General features: G+C 33.5%; 3 protein-coding genes across 4 annotated transcripts; 2 read left to right on the top strand and 1 right to left on the bottom strand.

Annotated features, from left to right (window-relative positions):
* Nucleotides 1-684: 684 nt before the first annotated feature.
* Nucleotides 685-4,264, top strand: LOC100305994 (protein phosphatase 1 regulatory subunit INH3-like). Of its 2 annotated transcripts, none has more exons than NM_001369226.1 (3): nt 685-968; nt 1,064-1,145; nt 3,573-4,264. In NM_001369226.1, exon 3 carries the CDS (start codon nt 3,694-3,696, stop codon nt 4,051-4,053), a length of 360 nt encoding a protein of 119 aa, NP_001356155.1. In that variant the 5' UTR covers nt 685-968; nt 1,064-1,145; nt 3,573-3,693; the 3' UTR covers nt 4,054-4,264. The 2 variants fall into 2 exon arrangements, with proteins under 2 accessions (NP_001356155.1, XP_040871898.1); XM_041015964.1 differs by having other exon boundaries at nt 743-968; nt 1,059-1,145; nt 3,573-4,241.
* Nucleotides 4,265-7,422: 3,158 nt separating this feature from the next.
* Nucleotides 7,423-12,022, bottom strand: LOC100790443 (calcium-dependent protein kinase SK5-like). The gene is made up of 7 exons (XM_003526856.5): nt 11,273-12,022; nt 10,005-10,148; nt 9,726-9,878; nt 9,496-9,611; nt 8,364-8,531; nt 8,031-8,255; nt 7,423-7,689 (listed from the first exon to the last, which is right to left on the bottom strand). Exons 1-7 carry the CDS (start codon nt 11,826-11,828, stop codon nt 7,558-7,560), a joined length of 1,494 nt encoding a protein of 497 aa, XP_003526904.1. The 5' UTR covers nt 11,829-12,022; the 3' UTR covers nt 7,423-7,557.
* Nucleotides 12,023-16,768: 4,746 nt separating this feature from the next.
* On the top strand, nt 16,769-26,165 carry LOC100782837 (uncharacterized). The gene is made up of 14 exons (XM_041016132.1): nt 16,769-17,403; nt 17,644-17,773; nt 17,866-18,173; nt 19,419-19,500; nt 19,576-19,897; nt 20,338-20,396; nt 20,575-20,685; nt 20,892-21,173; nt 22,488-22,579; nt 23,004-23,070; nt 24,440-24,709; nt 24,926-25,048; nt 25,505-25,657; nt 25,820-26,165. Exons 1-14 carry the CDS (start codon nt 17,021-17,023, stop codon nt 25,913-25,915), a joined length of 2,478 nt encoding a protein of 825 aa, XP_040872066.1. The 5' UTR covers nt 16,769-17,020; the 3' UTR covers nt 25,916-26,165.
* The last annotated feature ends 1,800 nt before the right edge of the window (nt 26,166-27,965 follow it).

The raw sequence follows: 27,965 nt of genomic DNA, 5'->3' as shown, positions 1-27,965 counted from the left end.
GTTGGGCAACTAATAAAAAAAAGTATAATAAAATCTTAACAGTTTGAGTGAGATTGTTTCGTAAATGTTTTATACTAAATATTCTTATTAAATTCGTCGAAATCCTTCTTAAAAAATAATTAATCAAAATTTATATATTTTTTAATAGTAAAAGACTTTTTATAAGTTATATAAAATCTTAATTAAATATCCCTAGATTTTGTTATCCTTTTTAAAAAAATCTTAATTAAATACAAAAATACTTATTTATATTATTTAAAAATTTTAATTGAATGTCACAAGATTTTTTTATTAAAAAAATATTTTAAAATCCTAATCCAATACATTCTCCTAAAAATTGTTACAATAAAACTCTTATTTCATGTTTGGCTTGCCAGAAGACTAAAATAAACATTTTGTGAATTTCAATGACAAAAAAAAAACTCAAATGTGAGAAAAGTGAAAATATATTTAAGTCTATAATATAAATAAATAATTCTGTTTTACGAACTCAAAAGACACGTCTTTCATAAGATGGACGAAACCAATCGGCCTACTAAGATGGACCAAAGCAATTGGCCCACTGAGATGGTTAGTTAAACACAATGTTTTGATATTTTTTTTGCTCAATGTTTGCTCATTTCCATTTAGTCATTTACATTGTTTTTTTCTTCTGCTCATTTCCAGTTTTTTTTTTTTATTTGCATATATTTTTATGCTTTATCTGGACGATATTATTTTCTCACTTGTTTGTAATTAAGGGTGTGGGTGTCCAAAGTCCAAACTATAAATAAACCAAATGGAACTACTCTCAAGGCAACGCTAGAAAGAATGTAACTAAAACTATTCTAATTGCGTCTCAGTTTCTCTCAGGTTGGCTTCCCCTCTCCCCTATCGCTCTCTCCCTAATCGCATCTCAACTTGTCGTCGTCGGTGATTCATTCTCCCTAATCATAACCCTAATCGCATCTTAAATCGAACTCAATCAGGTACTGATTTTCTCGTTGTTGTCGTTGTTCGATTCTGATTATTTTTGGTTTTCATTCTTTCTCTTTTTTTCCCCTTTGTGTTTGACCTAGTGCAGAGACAAAACAAAGTTGTTGATTCTGTTACAAAACATAGCACGGTGGACAAACGTTAAACAAGGCTACAGATCTTTGATTCAGGTTTGAACAAATCGTTTGTATTCTATAATACGATGATGATGATGATGGTGGTGGTGGTGGTGGTGTCTATTCCACAAGGCTTGAAAATTAAAATTGGTTTTGAGCGTAAATGCAATGCCCAAAAAGTTATTCTAGAATACTCCTGCGTACTGAAATGGATACTCATGATTTTATTGTTATTATTTTGTTATTAATCTATGTTGTTGATGTTAACAAATCCGATGTATGGGTATAGATTTTATCTGTGTGGGTAAGGAAAAATATATGATACAGGCAGAAAAAGGCTGGTAGTGAACAAATTATATTGACAATTAAATCAGCAAAAAACTAGTAATTTTCCTAATATGAATAAACACTAATTATCCTAGTCATCAAAGCATTCACGTAAAAGCTGTTTGTGAGCAAGTAATAATACCTCTATTGGGTTGGTCAAGCGTCTCGGGCTGAGAGTGCTGTTCTGAAAACAAGTAGAACTAGAATCAAACCAGACTTTGCTTGGTGGCCAGTGAATGTTACATTACATGCCATACTACAACTAAAAATAAAAGGAAAGGGAACGGGGCTGAAAAAGAATAAGAGAAGATGATGAGGGATACATTATTGAACCATTTGGTCAAATCAGGTTGCATGAGTGAAGTACTAAAGTTCCATTTAGAAGGGTTTTTCCCATCTTAGTTGGAAATGTTGGGAATTGATTATGCCACTTTTAATGTTGGGAATTTTAATTCTTCTTGTGAACAAAAACAGGTAGTAGTAGATGTATAATATCCTGCTATAAAAATTAAAAAAGGGACCATAAAGCTCTTTGTTCTGCTCGTACCTACCTGGCTTGGAATTGTGACACTGGTTAGATATCAAACCACCAAACTTAACAATAGCTAATCATACAGTCAATGGAATATTCATTTTTAGCTTGAATTGTATTTCATGTTGGATGGTGTTTTACTTTTTCATTCCCCACTTTCTTGGGGACACCAACAGGGACACTGGCCCCTTTTATATCCTGTTACAGCACTTTGTGACATGGAACTTGGTGATTGAAATTATGTATAAAAGGTTGAATATATTGAATTGTCAGGTCTATATGTTGTGAAAGCTTGCCCTGATTTGAACAGTTGATTTTATTTTTTTTTGCTATAGTAATCTGGTTTGTAAAAATTTAATACAGGGCATATTATTTCCACTTTTCTGCTTTTAAAACCAATGTTTAAAACTGATTTTGGAGAAAAAAATAGTTTTAAAATCTGTGATTTTTTAAACTGTTTTTAATTTTGGGGTTCAAACACATTTTTAAAACTGTTGATTTTGGTGCTCAAACACATTTTTAAAATCAATGATTACCTAAAAAAACTGTAATTCTCTTGTTAAATAATCTAGTTAATTCCATGTGGGGGCATTTCTTCTTTCCAAAGGGGATGCTATTATGTATTGTCTTTGTTTCCCAAGGACCATGGCAAGGGGAACATGATAAATGCTATTGCTCTTTCACAAACAAAATAGAAGGCTCCTTACATGAGTCGATCAGGATTAAGTTTTTGAGAGTTAATTTGCTTTTATTGCATCATATGCTAATTTTTTGCTCAAAAGTAATTTATGTACTAGTTGAGTATGCTTGTTTTAGATTTTTGCTGAAGACTCAACATGCATTTGACCTGAAATGTGAATTTGGACTGAATGAATGAGTCTGTGATATGTAGACTGAATTTTTATTCTTTTTGGTGGTCTTTTGGGGACTGAGTTCAAAACTATGAGGTAGTCAACATATAGTGCTGCCAATTCAAACTATCCATGGATAATTGGATATGAGGTAGTCACTCTATCTGAGCCATAGGTGATCATTCTGTAACTCACGAGTAATTATCCTATTAGTTAAGGGGTCGAAATGGGTACTGTCTAGTGGTTACATTTCCAAAAGTATTTAGGGTTAAAGGTTGGACGTGCATACAAAGCTCCCTTTGGAGTATGGATGGATATAAACTTGCTCCTTTAACTTTTTTTGCATACTTCCTGCAGTTATCATATTGAGTACCTAGTTAGTGTATCTGAATAATGATGCCTTATGTTCTTGTTTTGTTTTCATTTAGTAGTGCAGATGTTTGTGATATTCCGTTCTGATTGTTTCTTAGTAAGTTCCTTTCATGTTTTTAGTTCCTTATTGTACTCTGTTTTGCATATTAGTAGAATATTAGGTTCCTATTCACATTCAGAAACTGCTTTTGAATCTTCAGCTTTTGCTTGCAATCCCTTTGAGATCTTTCCTTCATTATTATTATAATTATAAATTCATTTTTCAGCATATTTATAAATGCGGTTGGAATATATAAATTACGCTTTTAAATAATACAAAACACGACATACTTCAGCATCATGTAAGTTTGTCAACCCAAATATTAGTTATTGAGATTAACATTATTTTGTATTTCTTAGTTGAAAGCAGATTGAAGGGGAGTAAAACAGGAACAGAGCAACCTGCAGAATTACTCTATCAAGGTGCCATAAACTTGCTATATCCGTGTCTCCAATCTCTTTGAACCGTGAGAGAACAGCCATGGACAGACGCACGAACACCACCAGGCCAGTGGCATTGTCTTCCCCTTCTATCACTGCCACCACCACCATAACAATTTTGAACTCGGAGCTATCATCCTCTTCATCTCAGCAGGAACAACAGCAACCAGAAGTCCTCTTCCTCCCCCTCAATCGCAAGAAGAAGAAGGTCTCTTGGAAAGAGGGCACTGTAGACAACGAGTTCATGCAGAAGAAGAGTTCCAAGAAGTGCTGTATCTTCCATAAACAGAAGCCCTTTGACGAAGATGATAGTGATGAGGATGAACATCACTCTGATGAACACCCTCACGATAGTGGGTTTTGCTGTAAGAATCATGATGAAGCTGGCCCAAGCAGTTAGGGAACTGATTAAGCTGAGAGGTTATTAATGAACCAAAAGAGGCATATATTTTGTAGAGTAAATGATTCAAGAAACCCTTGAACTTGAGTTTGTAAGTCAGGAAATATTTAAAATCGCGACATTGGAACTAGAGGAACATTCAGTTTCAGTTTGAGTGTCACAAATAATTGGCCTAGTTTACTACCAAATTGGTTTCACTAACTTTTGTCATAAATGCAGTTGTTAAAAGATTTAAAATGTAATCATGAATGAATGTTATCAAAGTATTAGATGTGATTTTTAATTAAAAAATTGTTTAGAAAATAAAATTTAAACTTCGTGAGAGATTTATCTTTAGAAGTAACTTTTTTTATATATATATAAAAGGTTCCTGAACATGTGCATTAATTTCTTCTAATCTTGATGAGTTCAGGAAACAGTTCAAAATAGTAAAAAAAAGAAGGGGATATTGAAGTGAATTAGCATTCTTTCCTTTTCCCGTTCCATTTAAAGAAAATAACATAGCACATAAAAAAGATACTGTGTAGGATTGACAAATCATAAAGCAGACGTGTAAATTAAACCACAACTCATCTTGCTTGGATTCTTTCAAACGTGAAGCATTTGAAAGTGTACTAGTTTCGTATAAGAATTATGGAAATTGAATTTAGATTACCAATGGAGAGTACATAGTAGCCTGTCTTCCGTTCCCTTTGGTTTATTGTGGGGGTAGATTCACAATCAAAATTTGTTGCCCACCCTTGAAAATGATTTGCTATTGCACATTGTTCTTACTACTTGTAATACTGCGCTATTGTCATGAGATAAGTTGTATTATTCAACAATTACCACGAAAAAAAACAATAGTTGAGTAAAAAAATACATTCGCTTGTATGCCTGAAGAGTATCTACGTTTCCAAATTTATTTTCCCCCAGTAATTTTTGTCCCATTATTACACTCTTCTCCCATAATAATAATTTGTTTAGAATTTAAAATTTGTATTTTAAGGATTATTTTAAACCTATATATATTGTGAATTGTATTTTAATAATTGTATATATTAACAAAATTCTGTTAGAAACCTGAAAAATAATATATTTAAATAAAATTGATTTTATATTTTGAACTGAACTAAACAAATGATATAATAAAAAAACTAATTAAATTAGGCATTGGTTAATACTTACCTCCATTCTTCTTTATGAGAAACAAATAACTAGTTTGTGAAGAGTAATAAATATGGTTAAGTTACTTTAAATTTTATTTCAAAAATACTCATTTAATTAATTGGTTTGAGTAGTAATTGTACTTAATGATACTACTATTTTTTAAGAGATAAATTTTTTTCTCGATAATAATCTTTAATTGTTTTTATAATAAATAAAGATATAAAAAAATTAATAATTAATATACTTAAGAGTGATAGTATGTTTCTTATATTATTTAGGAACAAAGTATTCTCAGATGTTTCTTATTATATATATATATATATATGAACAGTGATAATATTAATTCTTGCATGAAGGATAGCATGAAAAATTAATTGTGTATGCAGCTAGCAAAGAAATAAAAAATTACCGCACGTGATCCAATCACAATTTGTTTGGTTTGGTGGCTGGCGAGGGTTGGGAATTGAAAGTAAAATAAATACTGGAAGCGGAAAGAGAAGAAAATTAACGGAATGGAATGGATTTGGAAAGTATAAAGATGTTAGAGGAAGGAAGCGAAAGCGAATGGAATGCCTGCGAAGGTTGGTCGCTTACTCAAGAATTGATGTGTGTATGTTCAGCATTAATGACAATCTGATACTATCCCAAGAAGTGCTTCTGCCAATGAATGATAATTTTCCATTGTTTATGTTGCCTCGCCCTTATATATCTAAGTGCCACTTCTGATTAAGTTTGAAGTATTTCACCCTGTTACTTCATGTGAGATGTTGTTACCTTCAATTTTCTGTACCAGTTCTTGTTGTTGTATAGGGGCAGTTCCTCATTATTAAATGGCGAGGCCATGTGTTCTCCCTAGTTGTTCTTTACCTTTTGATTTTTGAATGTTATAATTTATGTATAATTCACCTTAGAAAATGGTTTTTACTTTTTTTTTTTAGGGAAAAATGATTTTTACTTAAACTTTCATCTAATGATGGATTTATTTAAACATCAATTTTTTATATCATCTGAACTCTGAATCATTCAGTCAATCTCGTCTATTTAGAGAAAAAAAGCTCATTTTATTTGGCCTTCTCAATAGTTCTACTCTAGTTCCATTTCCTTTGAAGTGACTAAAAGAATATCTAGTATAACAAGCAAAATGACTTAAATGAAGAAAGAAAGTGACAGTTATTTGTAATCCTAAAGTATAAGTTTTACTGTACAAACTATTGTTCATTTATACTATTTGGTAGTGTTCGTTGTACTTGAAAAATGAGTATAATAAAAATGATAATGATAAAATAAATGTGTGATCATACAAGAAATAATAAAATACAAAATGAATGTATATAAGAAAATATTGATGTATTATCCATTGAGAAAAAGATGGTTGAAACTTGATTAAAGTGATTTGGATATGTACAGAGAATGTTATAAGACATACCGACTAGAAGAATAAATTGTAAATTTTTTGTCTAATGAAAAACAGAGACCGAAAAAGACAAAAAAAATCTCAATTTCAAAAATATTTTTTAAAATTTTGATTTTAAACCATCTCAAAAGATGTTATGTAATCCATATAACTAATCTTATCTAGTGAAACAAGTCTTTGTCGTTGTTGTATAATTTATTTCTCTCGTGTTATTTTATCCTAGGTGGAAAATAGACTTAGGTGGTTTGGGCATGTAGAGAGAAGACCGATAGACTCTGTAGTGAGGAGAGTAGACCAGATGGAGAGAAGACAAACAATTCGAGGCAGAGGAAGACCAAAAAGACTATAAGAGAGGTTATCAAAAAGGATCTCGAAATTAATGGTTTGAATAGAAGTATGGTACTTGATAGAACATTATGGCGGAAGTTAATCCATGTAGCCGACCCCACCTAGTGGGATAAGGCGTTGTTGTTGTTGTTGTTGTTGTTTTATTTTATCCTAGTTAGCTACCACTCCTTGTCCGGTTGCAACAGTTGTTTCCAAAGAACAAGTAACTCTTGCGAGATTCACTGGTCAGTGGAGAAACACGTCAGTTGATGAAATAGCCATTTTCTTGTGAACATTCTCACTTTTCTTTCAAGATTCTAATAGCATAAAATTTTAAATCTTAATTGATTCTCATTGTAACCACTCTTATCTCGTTATGCTACGTGTGGGAGAGGTGAAAAAAAATAATAAAGCCGTCCAATTTAAGCTGCCAATTGGTGCTGTGGTTGGCTCAATGTAATTCATCACCAGACAAGTACTTAAGGTCATTTTTGAGCCATGGGTCTATTCATAAAAGCAAATTTTGGTCAGGCTACTCATGATGTCTATAGTTACCAAAGTTTTCGTTGTTCAAAATTTTATCATCAAGTAATAATTATTTAAGGTACAATAACTTAATCGGATCCATGGTCTATAATTCCAAAAGCATCTCTGAAATTGAGCGTGCTCCTCATGGTTCGCCTGCCAATTCCTCCATTGCCCTTTCTCATCATGGCAGCAAATTCCCCATAATCTATCTGTCCATCCTGCAGCACAAATTTTCCATTAATCCCTATGAACAAGTAGGCAATTAGCAACATACTATCAAACACACTCTTTTTTGAACACATCATCTCTCATTGGTTAAAATTTATTGAAAATTATAAAAAAACTGGGAATCTCACATCTTATTTAATGACTCTCTCTCATGATATTATAGTTTCCAATAAATTTCAGCCAATGATGGAGTGTGTGTTAAAAGGAGTGTAGCACTCCTTGAAAGACAAATCATGCCAATGCTGGCATAGAATTATAATCAGAAGATAAGTTGCAGAAACTTATGGTCAGTACAAACAAGCTCTTGATAGCAAGACAAAAGAATACTTACATCGTCTTGATCAATTTCCTTGACAATTTCATCGATATGGACATCATCCAAACCAAAATCCTTACAAGCCTGTTGTATCTCGTCAATGGTTATGTAACCACTTCCATCTTTGTCAAAATAGGAGAAAGCGGACACCAGGTTTTCCTCTCTCTCCAGCTTATTTAAGTGGACTGTAGCAGCAATGAATTCACCATAGTCTATTGTCCCACTATTATCAATATCTGCCTGTAACATGCAAGATTATAAATCTTGTTCAATAGTTTAAAAATTGAAGGCAAAGCAGTACAAATAACAAAAATGGATTAATCCCAAAACATAAACAAATTATCTTACTGCATCCATAAGATCCTTGATTTCAGACTCCATTAGTTCAGATCCTACTCGCTTTAAGCCTTCTTTTAGCTCATCGAATGTTATAGTTCCACTATTATCTGCATCAATCATCCTGAATAATTCCTTCAGACCACCAATTTCTTCCTCAGAGAGCCTCTCTGCAATAACCTAGGAGTAGCGTATACAAAATTGTAAATGTCGCAATATTAGGATTTGGCAAGCAGAAGACTGTGAAGTGGATCGCTTTCAACTTCACAGTCAAGATGAGAGGTCCTGATAGAGTTTCATAAACAAGCAATGATAAGGTTAAGCTGAAGAACCTGAAAAATTCTAATACTCACAAACAAAGAAGCGTCATTATGGGGAAGTTCAGGCCAAGATTGTGAAGAAAGTGACCTTACTTTATTTTTGCCAACTTATGTCAATTCAATTGAAGCTTATAATAGAAATAAGCATCAACAAAAAAAATCAGAAAAATTAAAAAAGTGGACATGAAGAAACAGTTTTAGATAATAATCATGTTAATCATATTTACTATAAAAAAAAAACTTCAAACTTTTCAATGTTCCCAGGGAGATAAATATCTATAAACTTTGGGTCTAGTGAACAACCTGAGTTGCTTAAGTGCAATCAGAGTCCATTTTATATGAAAAACACAAATCCAATAGCATCACATTTCTTTAACTTCAGGGTGGGGTAGAATAGTGATCCTTTATGGGAATCTAATGCCTTCCATTCCTGCAGGCATAAAAAATGCTCATATACCAAACAAGATATCCCCTGCAGCCAAGTAAGAAAACCAGGCCTCTTACTCATAAAACTTAGAAAAAAAATTATGAATCTCTGGCATCATTATTGTTGAGAGAAATAAAATTCCTGCCATGCATTGTATAAACCTCTAAATCAAGAGACCGTTTTATGAATGTACATGAAATTTGTAAAGTCCTTCCAGTTGATTAGGAAGCAACAGTTTGCTATCAGTTTATCCTAAATTCCATGATAAAATGCATATAATTACCTTTTTATTCTAAAAGAAGACAAAACAGGGTATTCGTAAGAAATTAAATTGTTCTTTCGTGGTCAGCACATGAAAATCGCTAAGCCTAAGTAAAAAGGTTTACAGAAGCCTTACACGCAAAGCCATCTTTTTAAGTTTATTCATTGCAGAGAACTGCTTCAGGCGTGATAAAACAGCAGAATCAAGAGGTTTATCTGGTGCAATGTTGTCATCAACAATCCATGGGTGACCTGACACAGAAAACCACATAAGTGCCACAGCTTTGTACCCTTTCCAATAAGTATGCAAATATTCATACAAATCATGATAGTTGCTTGCTCGATATAAAAGTTAAGTAGACTCACAGAGTACTTGGTGAGCTGTAACCCTTGTTTTTGGATTCCGATCAAGCATTTTTCGAATTAGATCTTTGGCACTGTCTGAAATGCTAGGCCATGGCTCAGACTGGAAGTCAATTCTTCCTAGCAAAATCTGTCGGAAAATCCCCTGCTCAGTTTCTGGAGATGACAAAAATTTGCAGAAAAGTATTAGCATTGATGAAGAATGCACATGAAAAAAAAAAAAACCAAGTATATGCTTACATCTACAGTTAATAATTTAAAGTATGAGTGACATATAGCTACCAGCCCAAAATGGTGGCACCCCACTTAATAAGATGTACAAAATAACACCAGCACTCCACACGTCTGCTTCAGGACCATAATGCTTACGCAAGACCTCTGGTGCAACATAGTACGGGCTTCCAACAACGTCACAAAAGGTTTCACCTGAGAAGTATATCACTGTGTTAAGCATACATAACATGGAAGGGTTTCCAGTTGATCTGATAGTGACTGAAATGAAGGACCATGGAAAACTCAAACTGTAACCACGAGACTCGATTGCATAGCTTCAGATTTAATTTTTAGCATTCATAATTTACAATCACTGGGACAAAAAGGTTTGCATTTGAAAATACTTAAATGTGGTAGTATGGCCGGAAAAAAAAAACTACTAAGCTGTAAAATGGTCCAGATTAAAACAATGCCTCAATATCACTCAAGGCAAGATCAACAAATAGCAAAGAATGAGTTCAGATTGTGTTAAAATGCATATTCATGTTAAAACCAGAGCAAAATCGTTAATGCACACCATTTTTCACATCCTTCTCAAATTTAACAAATTCACACAGGTCCTTAAAAATGACCACAGAATGCCAGGGTCTATTAACCATTTAATTGAAAGCCCGAAGAAGTGTGGAAAGAATAATTCAACCATCATTCCATCAAACACAGCAAATTAAGTGATGAATATATGCTGACACTTTTAGGTTCCAATGCCAGGGAAGCATGCTCCACCCCAGTAATTGCAGATATCATCACATAGTCAGGGTCAATCATTATTTGACTTTTTCCACAAATTGAAAAAATGTGATTACGCGTATGTGTGCCATACTGTCATATGAAGACTGAACGGGACCATTCGATGTGGGACTTTCCCAACACTAAACTTGAAAAAACAATCAATAAGTACATCCATCCATCTTTCAAAAACTGATCACATTCACAAATAAACAACAGAAGCAAGCACAATCTAACACGTCCCCAGATCCCATTGAGGACCAAATCATAATATCACCAATCAAGGAGATATAAGGTTGGCCCAGTGGTTGGTCGGGGAAGGATGAAGTGAATGGGGAGAGGTTGCTGGTTTGAATCACCCAACATTTCTAACAAAACTAATAAGTTAACATATGCCGATCACAAATCAAACACTGTGCAAAATTCCAATGGGTTAGAGGCAGCCACGCACACGCACACGCACTGTGAGCAGGATTAGTCTCAGACCCAGAATCCGTGGTTTCCAACCCAAGACAAAAAAAAAAACAGATCCAACGAGAGAGCAACCAAACCTGGCTTATAAAACACGGAGAGCCCAAAATCAGTAGTTTTGAGCTTAGCACCCTCCTCAACAGTATCAAAGAGAAAGTTCTCAGGCTTGAGGTCCCTATGCATGACCCCAAGCGAGTGGCAAGCCTCCACAACCTCAACAATGGTCTTGATGAGCTTCGCAGCCTGGCGCTCGCTGTAGTGCCCCTTCTGCACAATCCTGTCGAACAACTCCCCTCCCTCGCAGAGCTCCATGACGAGGTGGACGGAGGCGGCGTCCTCGTAGGTGCCGTGGATGCGAACGACGTTGGGGTGCTCGGAGAGGTGGTGCATTATCTGAATCTCCCTCCATACGTCGTCGTAGTCCTCCTTGCAGAGCAGCTTCCGCTTCGGGATTGACTTGCAGGCGAAGGTGCGTCCCGTGGCGTTGTGCGTGCAGAGGAAGGTTGTGCCGAATTGGCCCTGGCCGAGCTTTCGGCTTAGGGTGTAGACCTCGCGGAGATTCTCGGTTCGGTATGGGAGGACCCAGGTGGGCTTCGGTGGTAAGGCCGCGGTGGTGCCGGTGGTGGAGTTGGACATTGTGTTCGAGAGAGACAGAGTCAGTGTGTGTTAATTGGGAGAAGAAAAAGAAGACCCAGACCTGCTATAAATAAAGTCTTGCGAGTTAAGATAAGAGACTTACACTTCAAATCATGCCACTTCTTGCATTTCTCTGTCTCCACTTTAATCGGGTTACATGGATTTTTTTGTTCTCTATTTTTAGGTTCTTGTTTGGTTTCTTAACCTTCTTTATGTGTTTTTGTAAGACTAAATTCATCTTTCCATAGGTTTTTAGCACTAACTGTATTCATTTTTATTAATGTAATTTCATCAAATGAATCAATTTTTTTTAAGGGCTAAACAATTTTATTATTAAAAATAAAAGGAGTATTAACTGGAGCTCAAAATGTAGCCAAACAGTATACAAAAGGGTTACTGGACTGTAGATGACTATATCAGTACCGAATTAATGCAATAAATTAACGGAAATATTGACTTGGCGTAAAGAACAAATTTTAAATCTAAATAAAAAAAATTAAAATTCTATTTTAGTGGCTTTAGTTTCTGTGGGTTGTTGAAAATGGGAATGGGGGTTATTGATAATGGAATGTTTCGAAATCATAAATCGTATTGTTATTATTAATATTGGAATGGGGGTTAATTATTTCACATGGAATGGAGTAACTTTTTGTTCGATTTAGTAATGATGCGGTACTATGTAATTTGACGTTTTAATGTTAAATGGAAGTTTGGTATACTTGAATTTTGTATGCTTTCTTTGTTAGAGTTTTTTTTTAGTAGGCACTTTCTTTTTTAGAGTTATTTAGGGTTTTTTTTTGGCTAATTATTGAGTATGATTGAGTGAATTCTTATCTAATTTTTTTTCCATCTATTATGATTAAGGCAACTAAGTGGCAAGCTTTTGTTTTTACTAATTGTTATATTAATCAAAAAAATCGCGAGTAAACTTATATATATTTAACCTAACATATCAAAACAATTTTTTTTTTAAAAAAAGTTTTCCTTTTAGCCTTGCTTGAGAAGCTTGTTCTGATACACACGCAAAAATTGTATTATTTAGAAGTCGAAACCAAGATTTTTCCTCAACTCACCTGGAGTGCCTGTTTTTTAATTAGTATTTTATATTTATGATGTTTTTAATGATGATATAACCCACTTTTTTCATGATGTGACTAATTGTATGTGTTTTATTATATATTTTTTCTATTTTTCTGGATTTCTTCTTATTTAAAAAGTAAGAAATTTATATTATTAAGATACAGTTAAGTATTAAAATAGGAGTACTTTTAGCAGTGTTTTTTACGTCAGTAACACAAATTCAAATTACATATTTAAGAATTTAAGTTTCTTCTGCGCAAATTAACACATACTAATAAATATTAAAATGTTTAACGTCTTGAAAGATGAAAAGTGGTTTCATGGGAAAAAAATTAAAAAAAAATGTACAAAAGATAATATATTAGTTAAGAAAAAAAAAAAAAAAAAAGAATACCCCAAACAAATGAGAACCTGACTTTATTTCTATGGTAATGTGTTATGTGATTTTATGTGCAATATCACACCGAAAGAAGGAAATGTCATGCAAGTGGTCACATGTCTGGCCGAAAGAGACGGAAGTCTGAGTTAGAAGTCGGTGTATTTTAAATTATTTATACACTGTTTAAAAATGACTTAATGAAATTTTCGTCCCTGAAAAAATTATAATTTTTGTACAATCTTTTTTATTTTATATTTTAACTCGGTCTTTTATAAAAGTAGTGCTATCAAATATATTTTTTTTAATCTTTTAATAGTTATTTTTATTAACAAAATGTATACTATAAAAAGAAAAAAATAATAATATTAACAACTAATATTTATAAAAAAATATTTTCTTTTCTGACCTAGTTTTTTTATACAGACTATTTTGTCTTGTTAAACACCAGAAATCTCTTATCTTATTTAGTGCTACACATCATGTGTGCACTGATTTATTTTGTTATAGTGCTTGATCAGTTTTATTGTCTTTTGTAAGTATGGTACGATTTACGTTGTGATATTTTGCATAATTTTAAATACTAGTATAGTTGTTCACACGTCAGTTTAGATGGATCAGAAAATGAAATCTGAATTAACCAGTTTTTATTTGTTCGAATTGGTCTATAATCAAATCTCCTGCTATACAAGTTTGCAAAATTCTTCAGTCAAAAAAAAAAGTTTGAAAAATTCTGTTTTGGAAAATAAATACATAAATTTCCTCAAATAATTTAAACCCAGATGAAAATTCACGGAAAAATCACCATATTTAATCATAACTTGTACCAATACTAAATAAAACATCATATTTAATTAAATCTAAGAAAAATCAAATTCAATTCAATTCGTTCGTTGAGTTAGTCCAAACTAATAACACTCCTAAATATATATATTTTTTTTACAGTCACCTAAATATAATATTATTGTATGCATAACATAACAATTGATTAGTTGACGCAAGGTAGCATTAGGTCTCCACTATGGAAAAGTAATGTTGTCTATTAGGTTTATTAAATTTTAAAATCAATGGCTAAGATTTTTTTCTTTTTTTTCCGTATTTATCCTTCTCTCCATCTTCCTGTTACTCAACACTCACCGTTGTTTTATCATACTCCACAACTGCATCGTGCCTTCCAATTTTCCTGAACTCAACAAAGATCGTAACTAGGAAGTCAATACTCCAACTCCAAGGCAAATTCATTATCTTGCTCCTTCCCCAAATTATAATATTTTTGTAATTCTTGTGTTCATTCACCAATTTGATCATTTCTAATGGATTTTATGCAATTCCAACCATATTAATTAGATGTATAATATATTATCTAGATACTCCGCTTTAAATCAATGTCACGAAAAAAATACTTAAGAAATTTGTTTTTAAACCTGTGAGATTTGCATTTCAGAATTTTATTTTCCATCAAAAACCCAGGTGTTTGTCGTACCCTTGGTGGAATCATAAGAAGCAGTGAACAAAGATTCTTCGACATTGTGGTTGTTATAGGTAAATTATCCTATTGATGGAAGCATGTATGCGAGGCTACCGGTTGTCATATGCTGCAAACGGAGATGAATCGCCGGTGATAGGGGTTATAGTTCAAAGGAAGTTACTCATTCACATGTCAAATAAAAACAATAATAATAATAAAGCAATTGCTACCTCTTCTTCGATTCGTGTGTTTAGTTAAGAAACATAATTCAAGGTTGAAAAGACAAGTGCCAACCTTTCGATAAAGAATGAAATTTCAACAATTTTATGTGCATGTTATGTTGCACGTGCGTAGCCTGGATATATGGGTAATGAGATGAAATGGAGCACATATCGGCATCTTCTTTTTCGTTTACTACCTCTAAAAAAACAGACATTTTTCTATTATGAAAAAAAAAGACATTGATGTTTGATATGTACTATGTTGTGGTAAAAAAAATGATTAATTTATTCCCCAATATTCAGTTGTTTAGAAAAAAACTAGATCATAAGATTGAAATGCGTTTGCTAAAAAATTTAAATGATGGTACTATTTTCCAACAAGACAAGTTAATACAACTACACTTTGTCTTGTCCTTTTTTTGCCTTGCTGGATTTTTTTTGACAAATCTTTAATAAAACATATTAAATCGCCATTTATTAGTACTTTATGTTTTGGCTTTGGAACCCATGCATCAAATTGGACTCAACATGTTCGGGTTGGGGGTATATTTTGCCACAGGTGGTTTTCATTAAATGTCTTTTGGGATGGGAATTTGGCATATTCAATGCATCAAATATTACTCCCAAAATTGAAAACATTTATAAGCACATTACGACATATAGATTTTTATAACAATTATTTAAAAGTTAGAATATATTGTTTCTAATTATCATAATATTTTTAATATTTATGTATATAAGTAATATAGATGTAAAAATTAATAGAAAATATTTTAATATGGATATGAGTGAAATATTTGCATATAGATTGATTAATTCTTTTAAAATGGGCAACATATTTTTTTTATCTTTTTATCAAGACAAGATCAACTATATATAGAAGACAAATGTTTTATCTTTTATGTCACGGTAAGAAAAATAAACACAATAAATAATCACTTGAGTAATAAGTAACATCTGGTATCAATATTATGATTAGTGTTTTGTATCCATTTAACATTAGGTATGTGTTCTTGCACTTTTACTTAGACCCTAAGCTTTGGTTCTTGTTCTTCCACTAAAAAGAGGAAGCTTTGCAACAAAGTCAATGTTAGTTCAAGAAAGAAGTTCAAGAATGGTGATGATGAGTTTTGGGAGATAAAAAGGTGTTAGAAAATAGTAATGTTGGGAACATGAGCATCTTGATGCTCATGAGAGAGAAAACATACACCTATGTGTTGTCTGTGTTGGGAGGTTAATGCTGATTAGATTGATAAGGAAGTTGTTGTTAGAGTTTTAGATGCGAACGTTCAAGTTCATATAGTCTTATTTCTAAGAGATGAGTTTTTTCAAAAAATAATGTCTTCATTGACAATTGAGTTAAAGATTTTGTTACAAGAAAAAACTTACATAAATGAGATGAGATTGGTCTTCAATGAAATATGTTAAAAAATGACTTTAAATTTTCTATTGTTAGAGTCAACTATATGGGATAAACATTACTAATGCAAATTTTATTCTAATGTGTATTACAAGTATTTTAAGTAATTTGAATTTCCTTTTAATAGCATTATTTAAATTGTTGACTTTTAGCTTTTATTTTTTATTTTTAAAATATTTATTAAATTTTTTTATTATCTTTTTGAACATCTCATTTGATCTTTTTTAATTATTTAAAAAATTAGTTGTACGTTTCTGGAGCATTGTTCTAAAATAGTGCGACTTTAATCTCAACCACAGAAATCATCCAACGGCTTATAAAAGTGCTGGAGACAAAAATTTGCAGGAGAGGATCCGCTTTAGATGTACGTATAAACCCAACCCTGGCGGTTAATCTTTTTTCCTAATATGAATCATGAGTGCTTAGTTACTAAAAAGAAAAGAAAAACAAGAATCAAGACATCACACACTACGTATCTTGAAGCAGGATCTTTGGTCTAAGTAACGATTCTACCGAAGACGAAATTAGTAAAAAGAAGTATATAAAAAATTTCCAAAACCCTAAACCCTGAACCGGCGCAAGCAAGAACGCGGTTTGGAACTTGGAACCATTACAGAGTCCAGAGCAATGTGTACCCTCGAACCCGACGTCATCGGCATCCGCGGCTTCGAGCTACGCCTCATTCGCTGTACCATCACTTTCTCACAGCCCTCGGATTCCCGCCACGAACTTGAATCGTTGGATGGCCACATCAACGACCTCTTGAATTCCATCGAGCGCGGCAACTACGTCGAAGCACTCACCTCCGAACCTTCCTTCTCCCTCGTATTCCGACTCGACGGCCATGAATCGCTGCCACTCGACGCGGACCGAGTCTACTCCGAGTTGGTCCACCGCGCTGAGTCCTTCCTCAGAGACGCCGCCGCCGCCGAACAGCGTCGCAGGGCAATACTCGTCATGTGTATTGCCATCGCCGCATTTCTAGGGTTCACTCAATCCAACTTCACCGGGTAAAATTTCAAAGACCTGCCTCGTTTTTTTTTTAAATAGGCAAATGTTAATTGTTTAGTTTTTGTTAGGAGAGGGGATCTAATCCGTGACTTTCCCCTCTTTCCCTCTTCCCTTCTCCCTTAACCATCCAACCAACCAATCTTATATCTCCAACCCCCCCTCTCTCTTTTTTTTTTTTCTTTTCATTTTTTCTCTCTTTATTTTTAATTAATTAGAGAATGAAACCGTTGCTACTATAGGCCTTTGAAAGGAACAGAGCTATCGAAATGTCTTCTGTGTTTGGATGGAAGTGATGAATGGGACAATTGGGCGCGGAATCAGTTCATGTCTGCTGGTTCTGACTTACTTGGAAAGTTCTCCAATCTTCAGGTACTCGTCTCATGCATTTCATGCCTAAAAACATGACTCAACTAAACTCAAGTAACCAATTCCTTACACGTTGTTGTTTTTACTCTTTATAGTACTTAGTTCTTGCCAAGATGTTGCTTATGCGGATGAAGGATTTGTCCGTCGAGATTGGAAGCCTTTCATGGTGGCTTGCCAGGGTTTTGCTTCTTCAACTGAGAGTTTTGGACGAGCGGTCTTCGTCCTTGTCTGATCTCTTGCACGTTTATATGGGCGAAGCTTTGCAGCAATTCAGCACTTCGAAACTAGTTCGGAGTTACTGGGAGGATGATCTACGTGATGGGGAGAGCTCTGCGATTGTCTCCGTGCTTCATTTAGAGGCTGGAATTATGGAATATTTATATGGGCGAGTTGACTCTTGCAGGTTAGTTGCTATCAACAGTGAACCATGAATTGTGTGATAGTATGATTCAAAATTGGTATCCTATCCTCATTATGCCTTTCTATGTTAGTGTTTTTTTGTTTATGCATTGTATAAAAGGGTCAAAAGGTGATATTTAGGTTTTTAATGTTTAAGGAAAAATATCAATGATGATGTGTATTCTTTAATATGCAATTGGAATGACTTTATTCTGCTTGCTTGGAGAATAGTAATATGCAAATAGAAATATTCACATTACTTTGTGATGTTATGGTGGTTCCTATACTTTTCTGGGTTTATCAATCTGTTAAATAATTTAGAAAGTGAAATTGAAACTAACTAAAACCTTTTCATGGGGAAAGGGAGGGTTGGTTGTGGCACAAGTTGTTTTTACCTTTTCATGGGTCCTGTGTGCTTGCATTGCATAAACTGGCTCATCTTTGTATTCTTTCATTTATTTATCTTCATCAAAAAAGTAATTTTTAGATATAAGGTTTGGGGTGACATGTTCATCTAGCCTTTCTTCCTTCCTTCCTTTTTTGGTGGGTTGACTTGATGAGATGTGTTTGATTGATTTAACAGCTAGCATTGCATCTTACTCCTTGACTAGAGCACAAAGTTGTGACTGAAAGTGATTCACCTTGAAGTCTACAAATATGTTTCAGGAAAATGATTGATTAAAGTTTTGAAATAACTAAGCCTTTTATGATATGGCAAATGCTAACCTGTGCCCTTATGACACTAGTTAAGTAAGTAAAAGGGGAAAGTTTTTTATTGGGATGGGTACAAATGCGCTCCCATATGATTTCTAATAAATGTGCTCCCATATCATAAGGGCACTGGTTAGCAAGACTCTTATGATATTAGAAAAAAAAGGGACATTTGGTTTGTGAAAATGTTTTTTGATTTAATTTTCTTGTTTCACTTTTAATTTACAAAAAATCCACCTTGTTTTTACTCTATTTTCTGTTTTCAATAGTTTGTGTAGGAATCAATGAAAAAAACAAAATGTTGTTTTCATGATTTTTGATACAAATTTTTGAAGATAGGAATTGAAATGAAAATAAGGTGACATTTTTGTAATTAAAATCAAACCTGGAAATAAAATGAAAACAGAAACATTTTCTGTAGTCAAATGGCTCCCAAGTATGTTGGAAGGCATTTCTGGAGAATACTATCTATATGTTGAAATAGTATGTTACTACTTTTGATTCTCCTGTGGTATCTTGAAGTACCTTATCCTTTCAGGATGCATTTTGAGTCAGCTGAGATGGCAGCTGGGCTTCAGCTTTCAGTTACTGGGGCACTTGGTTTCCGTACTGTACATCAGGTAAACATAGTAAACTGCATACTACATAACATGTTTTATGAAACTCATCTTTTAATATGTAATTTTTGGACATAGGCAGAACCAAAGGCACAGATGGTACTTGTTACAAACACAAGTACATCAAATGTGGATAACTGCCCCTTAACAGGTACTGGTATGCAAACGTGTGATTCCAACAATGGTGAGGATAACTGGAATTTGAATCAGCGTGAAACCTCTGAAGCATCTGACATACTTAGAATACCGAAGTTGTTAGAAAACGATGACTCTAAAACCAGGTCTCAAGGCATGGAAAACGGTGCCCATGTTACTCCAAGTTTGACAGCAACACAACAAGCTGTAATTCTGGCATATTGTCTTCTAATTGAGAAGAGCTCCCGACATGATGAATTGCAACGTAAGTTTCCTGAATTTATACATTCACGCATGATATTATGTCTAGCATGTGCATACTTACATATGAATCCCCTTTTTTGATCTTCCAATTTTGAAACTACCCCTGCTATGGGATTAAGTGGTCTTATAGCCTATTTATGGTGCTCAGCTTTGAAGAAGTGAAATAAAGTGTGGAAACTGGATCAATTCAATAGAAATTTTGGTTTACCTTGACTCAACCACTGTTCTCCTAGGTTACTGTTGTAACTGTGCAATTGTAGTTCAACATATGTTTCTAAATTTGTTCATATTTAGTTTAAGGGATCAACCACTATTTCCCTTTCCCCCTCCTTTTACTTATAGCTAATTACAATTATTAATGTATTCTAAAAGAAGAAAAAACAAAATAGCTATGAGCCAGCTATTAGTTCACTCAATTTCTGGTTTGTGACTTGGTTTCAGGATGGGACATGGCCCCTTACATTGAGGCAATTAATTCCCAGCATTTGTTTTACTTCACTGTGAGTAGACAAAAATCTACAGCTTTTATTTGTTTAAAAATTAGGCTTTTCTGTACAAAACAGAGACAGCTTTGTTAATGCTTACGGTGTTTATTTTCCTTCATATAATGTTCTGCTTAATTTGTATAGTGTGCAATCCATTATCTGCATTTGATAATTTTTTTCTTTCCTGCTTTAGATACGGTGTTTATGCGATGTTTTACGTATTCGATGGGAGTCATCTCGTAGCCGAACTAAGGAGTGTGCCTTACTGATGATGGATAACTTGGTGACTATGTGTTGTGTTTTGGTTAGCACATTAACTTGGGAATTATACGAGTATATTGTTTGACACTTCATTTTCCTATATGTCTATTGTAATGAAAGGTTGTTATATTTTTTTTGTGACTAAAATATAGACATTAATCTTTTTCACACAATAAAACAGAATAAAACTGATTTAATTATTTTTTATTTATTATCTTTCATGTAGACATAAATTGGAATTTTGTGCAGACTGTATCCCACTTTACCCAGGCGATCCTCCTTTGCTCCAGGCCACCACCCCAAAGGAAATTGCGCTGGATCTTGACTAGCTTGTCTGCTACAATGCTGGGTACCCTGAAAAATGAGAAAAAATATATAGGAAGCGCTGTTAAGACTGCATTGATTAGTGTGACTCTCCCTCCCAAGGAAATGTGTTTTTGTTTCCATCTCGCAAGTTTTGCCTCACACTTCCTAATGATAGGGTCCCAGGTCTCTCTACGCCTTGGATTTGCCCCGATGGGGATACCAAGGTAGGAAAAAGGCAAAGACAGCAAGCTACAATTCGTGAACTCTGCAGCTTCCTTACGCCACTAGTCTGGTACCGAGATTGCCCCAAAGCGGCTTTTTGCGAAATTAATTTTAAGACCAGAAGCTAGCTCAAAACCTCTGAGAATTGTTTTTATAACCCTCACATTCTCCATTGTTGCCTCCCCGAAGAAAATAGTATCATCGGCGTATTGTAAAATGCTGACGGGTTTCTTATATTTCCCCACAGCGAAGCTTTTATAGTGATTTCTAGCCACAGCCTCTCTCATTAGGCCAGTAAGACCTTCAGCAGCGATGTTGAACAGCAGGGGTGCAAGAGGATCTCCTTGTCGGAGACCTCTATGCGGAGAAAATTCTCTAGTAGGGCTTCCGTTAACCAAAATAGATACGGAGGCTGAACGGAGACATCCTATGATCCATTGAAGCCATTTGGGGCAAAAACCTAGTCTTGTCATCATATAAATTAAGAACTTCCATGAGAGAGAATCATAGGCTTTTTCATAGTCTACCTTAAACACCAAACAAGGTTTTTTACACCTTTTTGCCTCCTCCATAACTTCATTGGCAATCAGCACACCATGCAGCATATGCCTACCCTTTAGGAATGCAGTTTGTCGCTCATCAATTACATCCGGCAGCACTTTTTTCAATCTATTTGCCAATATCTTTGCCACAATCTTGTAGACACAACCTATTAATGAAATAGGCCTGAAATCATTGAGGGCCTGGGGATGCTTAACCTTGGGGATAAGGGCAATAAATGAAGCATTGCCACCCTTTGGAAAAATGCCATTGGCATGGAATTCGTTTAGGAATCGAATGATGTCAGGTTTTAACCGCTCCCAAAAATGCTTAATGAATTTGAAATTCAAGCCATCGGGTCCTGGACTTTTGACGCTCCCACACTGCCAAACAGCTGACTTAATTTCCTCCTCCTGGAAGCGTTCAACCAGCATTTCATTTTGCTGCTGTCCAATACTGCGGAAATTTGCCCCATTAATTTCTGGTCTGTCATAATCGGGCTCACTGAATCTGATCTGAAAGAAATTGCGGACTGCTTTTACTCTATTTGGTTCCTCGACCCATGACCCTCCAATCATCACTCCATTTACTGCATTGGTCCTGCGGATATAGTTGATGAGCTTGTGGAAATAACTTGAATTACAGTCCCTCTCCCTGATCCATTTTGTCCTTGCCTTTTGTCTCAGCAAAGACTCATGGGCTTGGGCCGCTATCCACTCCATAATAATTAATAGCAATAATAAATATCAGTAATCGATTATTAAATTTTGGTTCTAGCTTTTACTTATAATGTTTTTACCTTGCAGGCATGTGATCAAGAAAAAGAGCAAGGAAGCCTTTATTGCATTTAAAGAAGCCTTGAAATTCAAGTTCGTATTTATCCCTTTAATTAAATTTCCTTTGCATCATAAATATGGGCATATGCTTACATAATGCTCACATATATTCAATAATGTAGTGTGTGTGTACGAGTTGGGGGAATAGCAATTGGCGTTAAAAAGAAAAGTTTCCCTCACATAGCTTTTGTTTTTTTCCCTTGGAAAGCCAAATTTCCCCGTTGAATGTGGTTTGGAAGTGTTTCCAAACACACCCGTATTGGTTCATAATCATTTGATGAAGCCTTGAAATTCAAGTTTCTTATTCATCCTTCTATTAAACTTCCTTTGCGAGTTTGCGTCATAAATATGGGCATAAGCTTGCATCCGCAGATGCATACATACATACATACATTGCAAATTCAACGGTCTTAGAATAAATAGTAAGTTAGTAACACAATGATATTTGGTAAGACAGACGAAACAGCTGGCAACTATGGGAGAACTACAGCCATGCTGCTGTTGACATTGGCAATATCAGTCAGGTATCTGCTGTTTTTGGTTTCTCTTCCTTTGTTGGTCAAATTAAGTCTATGATACATATGGGTCTTTTATATGACTTGAAGTAATAGAATTTTTTTTTTTCCAGTTTTGTTCTCTATCCTGCATGCTATGTGTCTTGTATGGCATCTTCCTTAGGCTATTTTTATATTGATGGAAAGGAATAAATTGAAGTGGAAAGGAATGTAATGCATTAATTACCTTGTTTGAGTTATTTAAAAATTCTTGAAACAGAACCTAATGAGATTGTCCATTGCATCCAATCCCCAGCCCTTGTTTGGGGGTACGTGATGGAGCTAAGTTTTGTTCAAACAATGGTATGATAATTTTATTCCATTCCACTCATCAGTAGATATCTAGACGGTTACTTGCTAAAGCTTAAAAAAGTGATTTTAAGATTGTGTAAAAATGTATTGTTTTAAAAGTTTTATGAAATCCTTCCAGCTTAAAAAAGTTTTAAGTACCTAATCCTGTTTGAAATTTCAACTTATTTCAGATAATAGTAAGTTCCACCAGTGAAATGATGTATTGATGTTTTTCAATACCTAGCAAATATGAATCTAAGTCTTGAAAACATTCGGCATGTGGAGGTCACTAGCTTAATTTACAGAAACTAAAATTCTTCAACTATTAAATTGAAATAAACTCATTTTATGTAGCCTCATTTAAGATAATACCACCCCCTTCAAATTTATTTTTAAGATAATACCAGTGCTTTCCTTTGAAACTTAGCACTTGAAATATATTCAGTTATAAACTTTTCAGTGATTGTCACGTTCAATACTGACTTCATTTTTGTGGGTCATACAAACATGATATAAGGGGCATAATTAAGCTCTTATATTCAATAAAATTATTTTGAAAGGCTGAGCTTGTGAAAATGGCTTATGACCCTTTTATAACTTTTAGCTTACTAGGAGTTATAAGGTTGGGTGGGTGGTAAAAGGAGAAGGGAGGGAGGGAAAGGTCATGGGTTCGATTTCCCCTGCTAACAAAAAACTAATAATTAAAAACAAATATTTGCCGATAAAAAAAAAAACTTTTAGCTTACTAAAAGTAAATTATGCTGTCATAAGGCACTTTCACAAGCTTAGCCAAATGCATTTAATTCAGAGTTAGTGCATATATGATAAACTCAAATAAGCTGTGTAGAAACTCTTCCAAATGTAACTATATTTTTGAAAGTTGAAGCTGATATAGTGGAAAAAATGAAATTTAAAGGCTTTTTTAGTTTAGTAATTAATTTTAAATAACATGACATAAAATTCAAGTGTGGTGTACTAAGAAATAACTCTAGTAAAGGCATAGCTTCTTTTGGTTGTTCATTGATTGGTTTGTTAAATTCTTTTTTAGGCACTGGAAGGTGTCCAGATGATTTTGAATATGAGCAATAATAAGAGAGTTGATTGCGAATTATTGGAAAGAATCACTAAGGAGGTGGAAAAGCGGCTTTCAACAAGTAACGTGCCCCCTTTGATAACTGACAATAAGCCTAAAACAGATCAATTCTGCATTGTTGATCCTGGATCAGAAAATCAAGAGCAAGTATCTGGAGCATCTATTACAGGAAGATCACGTGAAACTGAACAATTATTGTTATTACTTGGAAAAGTTTTACAGCAGGTACCTCAATTCCATCAAGAGTCTGTTTTGTATATCCCTTCTACTTAAAGTGATTGATGAGAAATCCTCGATCCACTGGTAATGTAGCTAAAGTGCATTGTGCTTAGCTGTAAATAGCCTCAAACTGTTAGACTGCCAGTGACAGAATGACAGTGCAATGTAATACTGTTTGCTCAGCAAGTAAAATAAAGGTTAATAATTAATACTCTGATACAGATAATTAAAACTGGGAGTGGATGTGGACCAGAAATCTGGGGCTTATATGCCAAATGGCACAGAATTAATGGAGATCTCATGATGTGTTCTGAAGCCCTCTTAAAGCAAGTTAGGTCACTCCAGGTATGTCTATATTCTTTTTTCTTAAAAATTTGAAATACTATATATAACATTCTATTGATATTCTTTTTTGTCATTTATTGACATTTTATTTTAGAAATATAATTATAAAAAATGGTGTCAATTTGGATTATGTGTTGATACACAACAAGAATAAGACTTGTAAACCCATATTGAAGATCTGTTCAATTACATTGCTACAACCATATATATTTGCAAAATAAAAATCACATGCGGTGTTTTGTTCGTTTGTTGTGATGTTTTCTGTAGTAATGTTTTAACAAAAATGGGGACAACGGTATTTTTATCTATTGATTATCGAGATCAGCGATCCCTGTCTGCCTTTGATCTTTTTGATTTTTGACCTATTTGCTAGCTCTCTAAAATCCCTTATACTTTGTTGTCCTAATTATAGTTTTCATAAGCAATTCACGAGTATGATTGTGATTGTATTCTCAGGGATCTGATACATGGAAGGACCGAGACCGGTTCAAAAAGTTTGCAAAAGTTTCTTTGGAACTTTGCCAGGTGTACGTGGAATTTTTTTCATCTACTGGTAGTATTAAACAATTGTCTACAGCTGAGATGCACTTGAAGAATGTCATCAGACAGGCAAGATAATTTTTGTTAAGTTTTTTATGTTCAAGCCTTAAGGATTGAAGAAGTCAAGAAACATTGCATTCTTTGCGTACTTTACACTTATTTAAATTTGTTCTGTTTGCATGTGTTGCCCATCCCGTAAAAGTTTTTATAATTTATTACTTGTATGCTCAGGCTCAGAGCTTCACCGATACAGAAGAGTTCAGGGATCTTCAGGCTTGCTATGATGAAGTGAAAATTAAACTCCAATCGAACTCAATGCCTAGCTAAAATCTTGTTGAAGGTATTATTCGATTTATCATGCAAGTTCTAACCTGCTGAGGCATCTATTAAGAGTCTCTGTGCATGTAGCTTCCTAATTTTCATCAACAGGGAATGTCAAGAGGTTGCTTTCAGAATCTTGAATGTGGCAAATATTTAATATCACTGATTGGAGTTAAAGGACGTGCTTCGTATCATATGATATCGTATGTATTGCATATTAAATTAAACATTCTCAAATCAAAGCGCAATTTTGTCATGGCCATCTCCCCTGCTCCTCATGGTCAAATTACATCTTTTACGTGGAACTATCTAACTGCTTTCAATTATTTGATTTGGTTTGTTTGATGATCTCATTTAGAATTTGGGACAAGAGCAAGAGTTTTCATTCTTTAATGTTAATACTTAGAATAAATAGTTTTTTTTTATCCATAGAAATTGAATTCGGATATTAAACATTTAGCTATTTTGTTTACTTATCTAAATTAATTATATACTTTTTATTACTTCAAATATTTTTATCATTTTAACATAAAAAATGTCCTTATAATATACATTATACTTGTTAGTTTCTTAAATAATTGCAGTATTGCTTTATATATATATATACACTTGAATGATAAAAACATAAAATAGGACAATGTAAAAAAAGTAAACATGTTTTTATCAACAGACTTGTACATAACAAACATCTAACAAATTTGTGTATATGTTCTATTTTTTTTTTTTTTTTGAGAATGTTCTAAATTTTAACAAATTTAAATTCCTAATCTTTACAAGAATATTTTTTAAAATTTTATCTATAAATTAAAATAGCTTTTAAATTTTTAAATTCCATATTACCCTATTTAAGTTTGTTGACATTACTAAACCACCCTAGTGTATCTGGTTATTTGATTCTTCAAATTGTGCATTGAACAACTAACCTTATTCTGATATGACTGATTCATGTGACAATGGTTTGATAATTTGGTAGTCCATGCTTGTTTGTTATGTAATTTGATTTTCATATATATTTGAATTGTGAATCGATTAGAAATTATTCTGACTTTTAAAATAATCATTATTAAAACATTAAGTTAATATTGGGCCTATATATAGCTATAGCCGAAGGCAAATCTGTATCTATTGTACAAAGAAATGATTTTTAACTAAAAAAATATGAAAAAAATGAACTTTTCTTTTGCTGAATACAAAATTAGAGTTAGAAAAAAAAAGATATATTACATATTTACATATTCAGGAATTAGAATTTGCCAAATTTGGTTGATATGTATTGTTTTCGAAGGGTTTTTTCCTGCATATAAAAAATTACCACTTTTTCTAAATTAATGTATAGCCAAGCGTACATTTAGTTGATCAATAATATTCCAAGAAAATATAACATGTTCCGCCCACAATTCATCAATTTAAAGTGACTTTAGAAAGTCCAAATCATTTCTTTAAGATACAAAATGAATTCCTGAACATGTAATAAGTGGTTTCTACAATATACTTTTAACCGGTTATTATGATAAACAATTATATAAAATAAATTTGATGTTTAGATATATTTAAGTGAAAATATTCTTAAAACTATATGTTGCTTATAGATAACTTAAAAAGAACGACTTTTATAGTAAAATTATAGAAAACAATATAAAGTTATTAATAATAATCAAACTTGTATTTAAAACAAACAATCCTTAAGAATAAAATTATAAAAAAATAATAATAAGAAAATAATTTAATATCTTTTAAGTTATAAATTTTGAAATTTGGCTTATAATTAAAAAAATTACCATAAAAGTTTTTTTTTATCATATTGATAATTTTACCATACATTTTACAAACAATTGTATTCCTTGAAAAAGATTTTTATGACGGAAATAGACGCACTAAGTTTTACTTACCATGCATGTTCCCCTTGCTATTCCGAATCGTTTGATTTTTAAGACTTGGACAAGCATTAGTTTTGGCCAGGTCCAAACCCCACTCTCATCTTCCTCACCCGCACGAGCAGGGAAGTATATTTTGAAATTAACAATGATAAGACACCCACAAGATATGCTGAACGATA

This window comes from Glycine max, chromosome 6 (genome assembly GCF_000004515.6).
Source record: "Glycine max cultivar Williams 82 chromosome 6, Glycine_max_v4.0, whole genome shotgun sequence".
Lineage (NCBI taxonomy): Eukaryota > Viridiplantae > Streptophyta > Magnoliopsida > Fabales > Fabaceae > Glycine > Glycine max.
This window is presented reverse-complemented; position numbering and strand designations above follow the sequence as displayed.

Coding starts and splice junctions, on each gene's coding strand:
- LOC100782837 (XM_041016132.1), top strand. CDS start 17,021: ATGTGTACCCTCGAACCCGACGTCATCGGCATCCGCGGCTTCGAGCTA. Junction 18,174..19,418: donor GGGCGAGTTGACTCTTGCAG/GTTAGTTGCTAT, acceptor TTATCCTTTCAG/GATGCATTTTGAGTCAGCTG. Junction 20,686..20,891: donor TGACTATGTGTTGTGTTTTG/GTTAGCACATTA, acceptor AATTTTGTGCAG/ACTGTATCCCACTTTACCCA.
- LOC100305994 (NM_001369226.1), top strand. CDS start 3,694: ATGGACAGACGCACGAACACCACCAGGCCAGTGGCATTGTCTTCCCCT.
- LOC100790443 (XM_003526856.5), bottom strand. CDS start 11,828: ATGTCCAACTCCACCACCGGCACCACCGCGGCCTTACCACCGAAGCCC. Junction 9,879..10,004: donor GGTGCCACCATTTTGGGCTG/GTAGCTATATGT, acceptor TGTCATCTCCAG/AAACTGAGCAGGGGATTTTC. Junction 7,690..8,030: donor AGGAAATTGATCAAGACGAT/GTAAGTATTCTT, acceptor TTTGTGCTGCAG/GATGGACAGATAGATTATGG.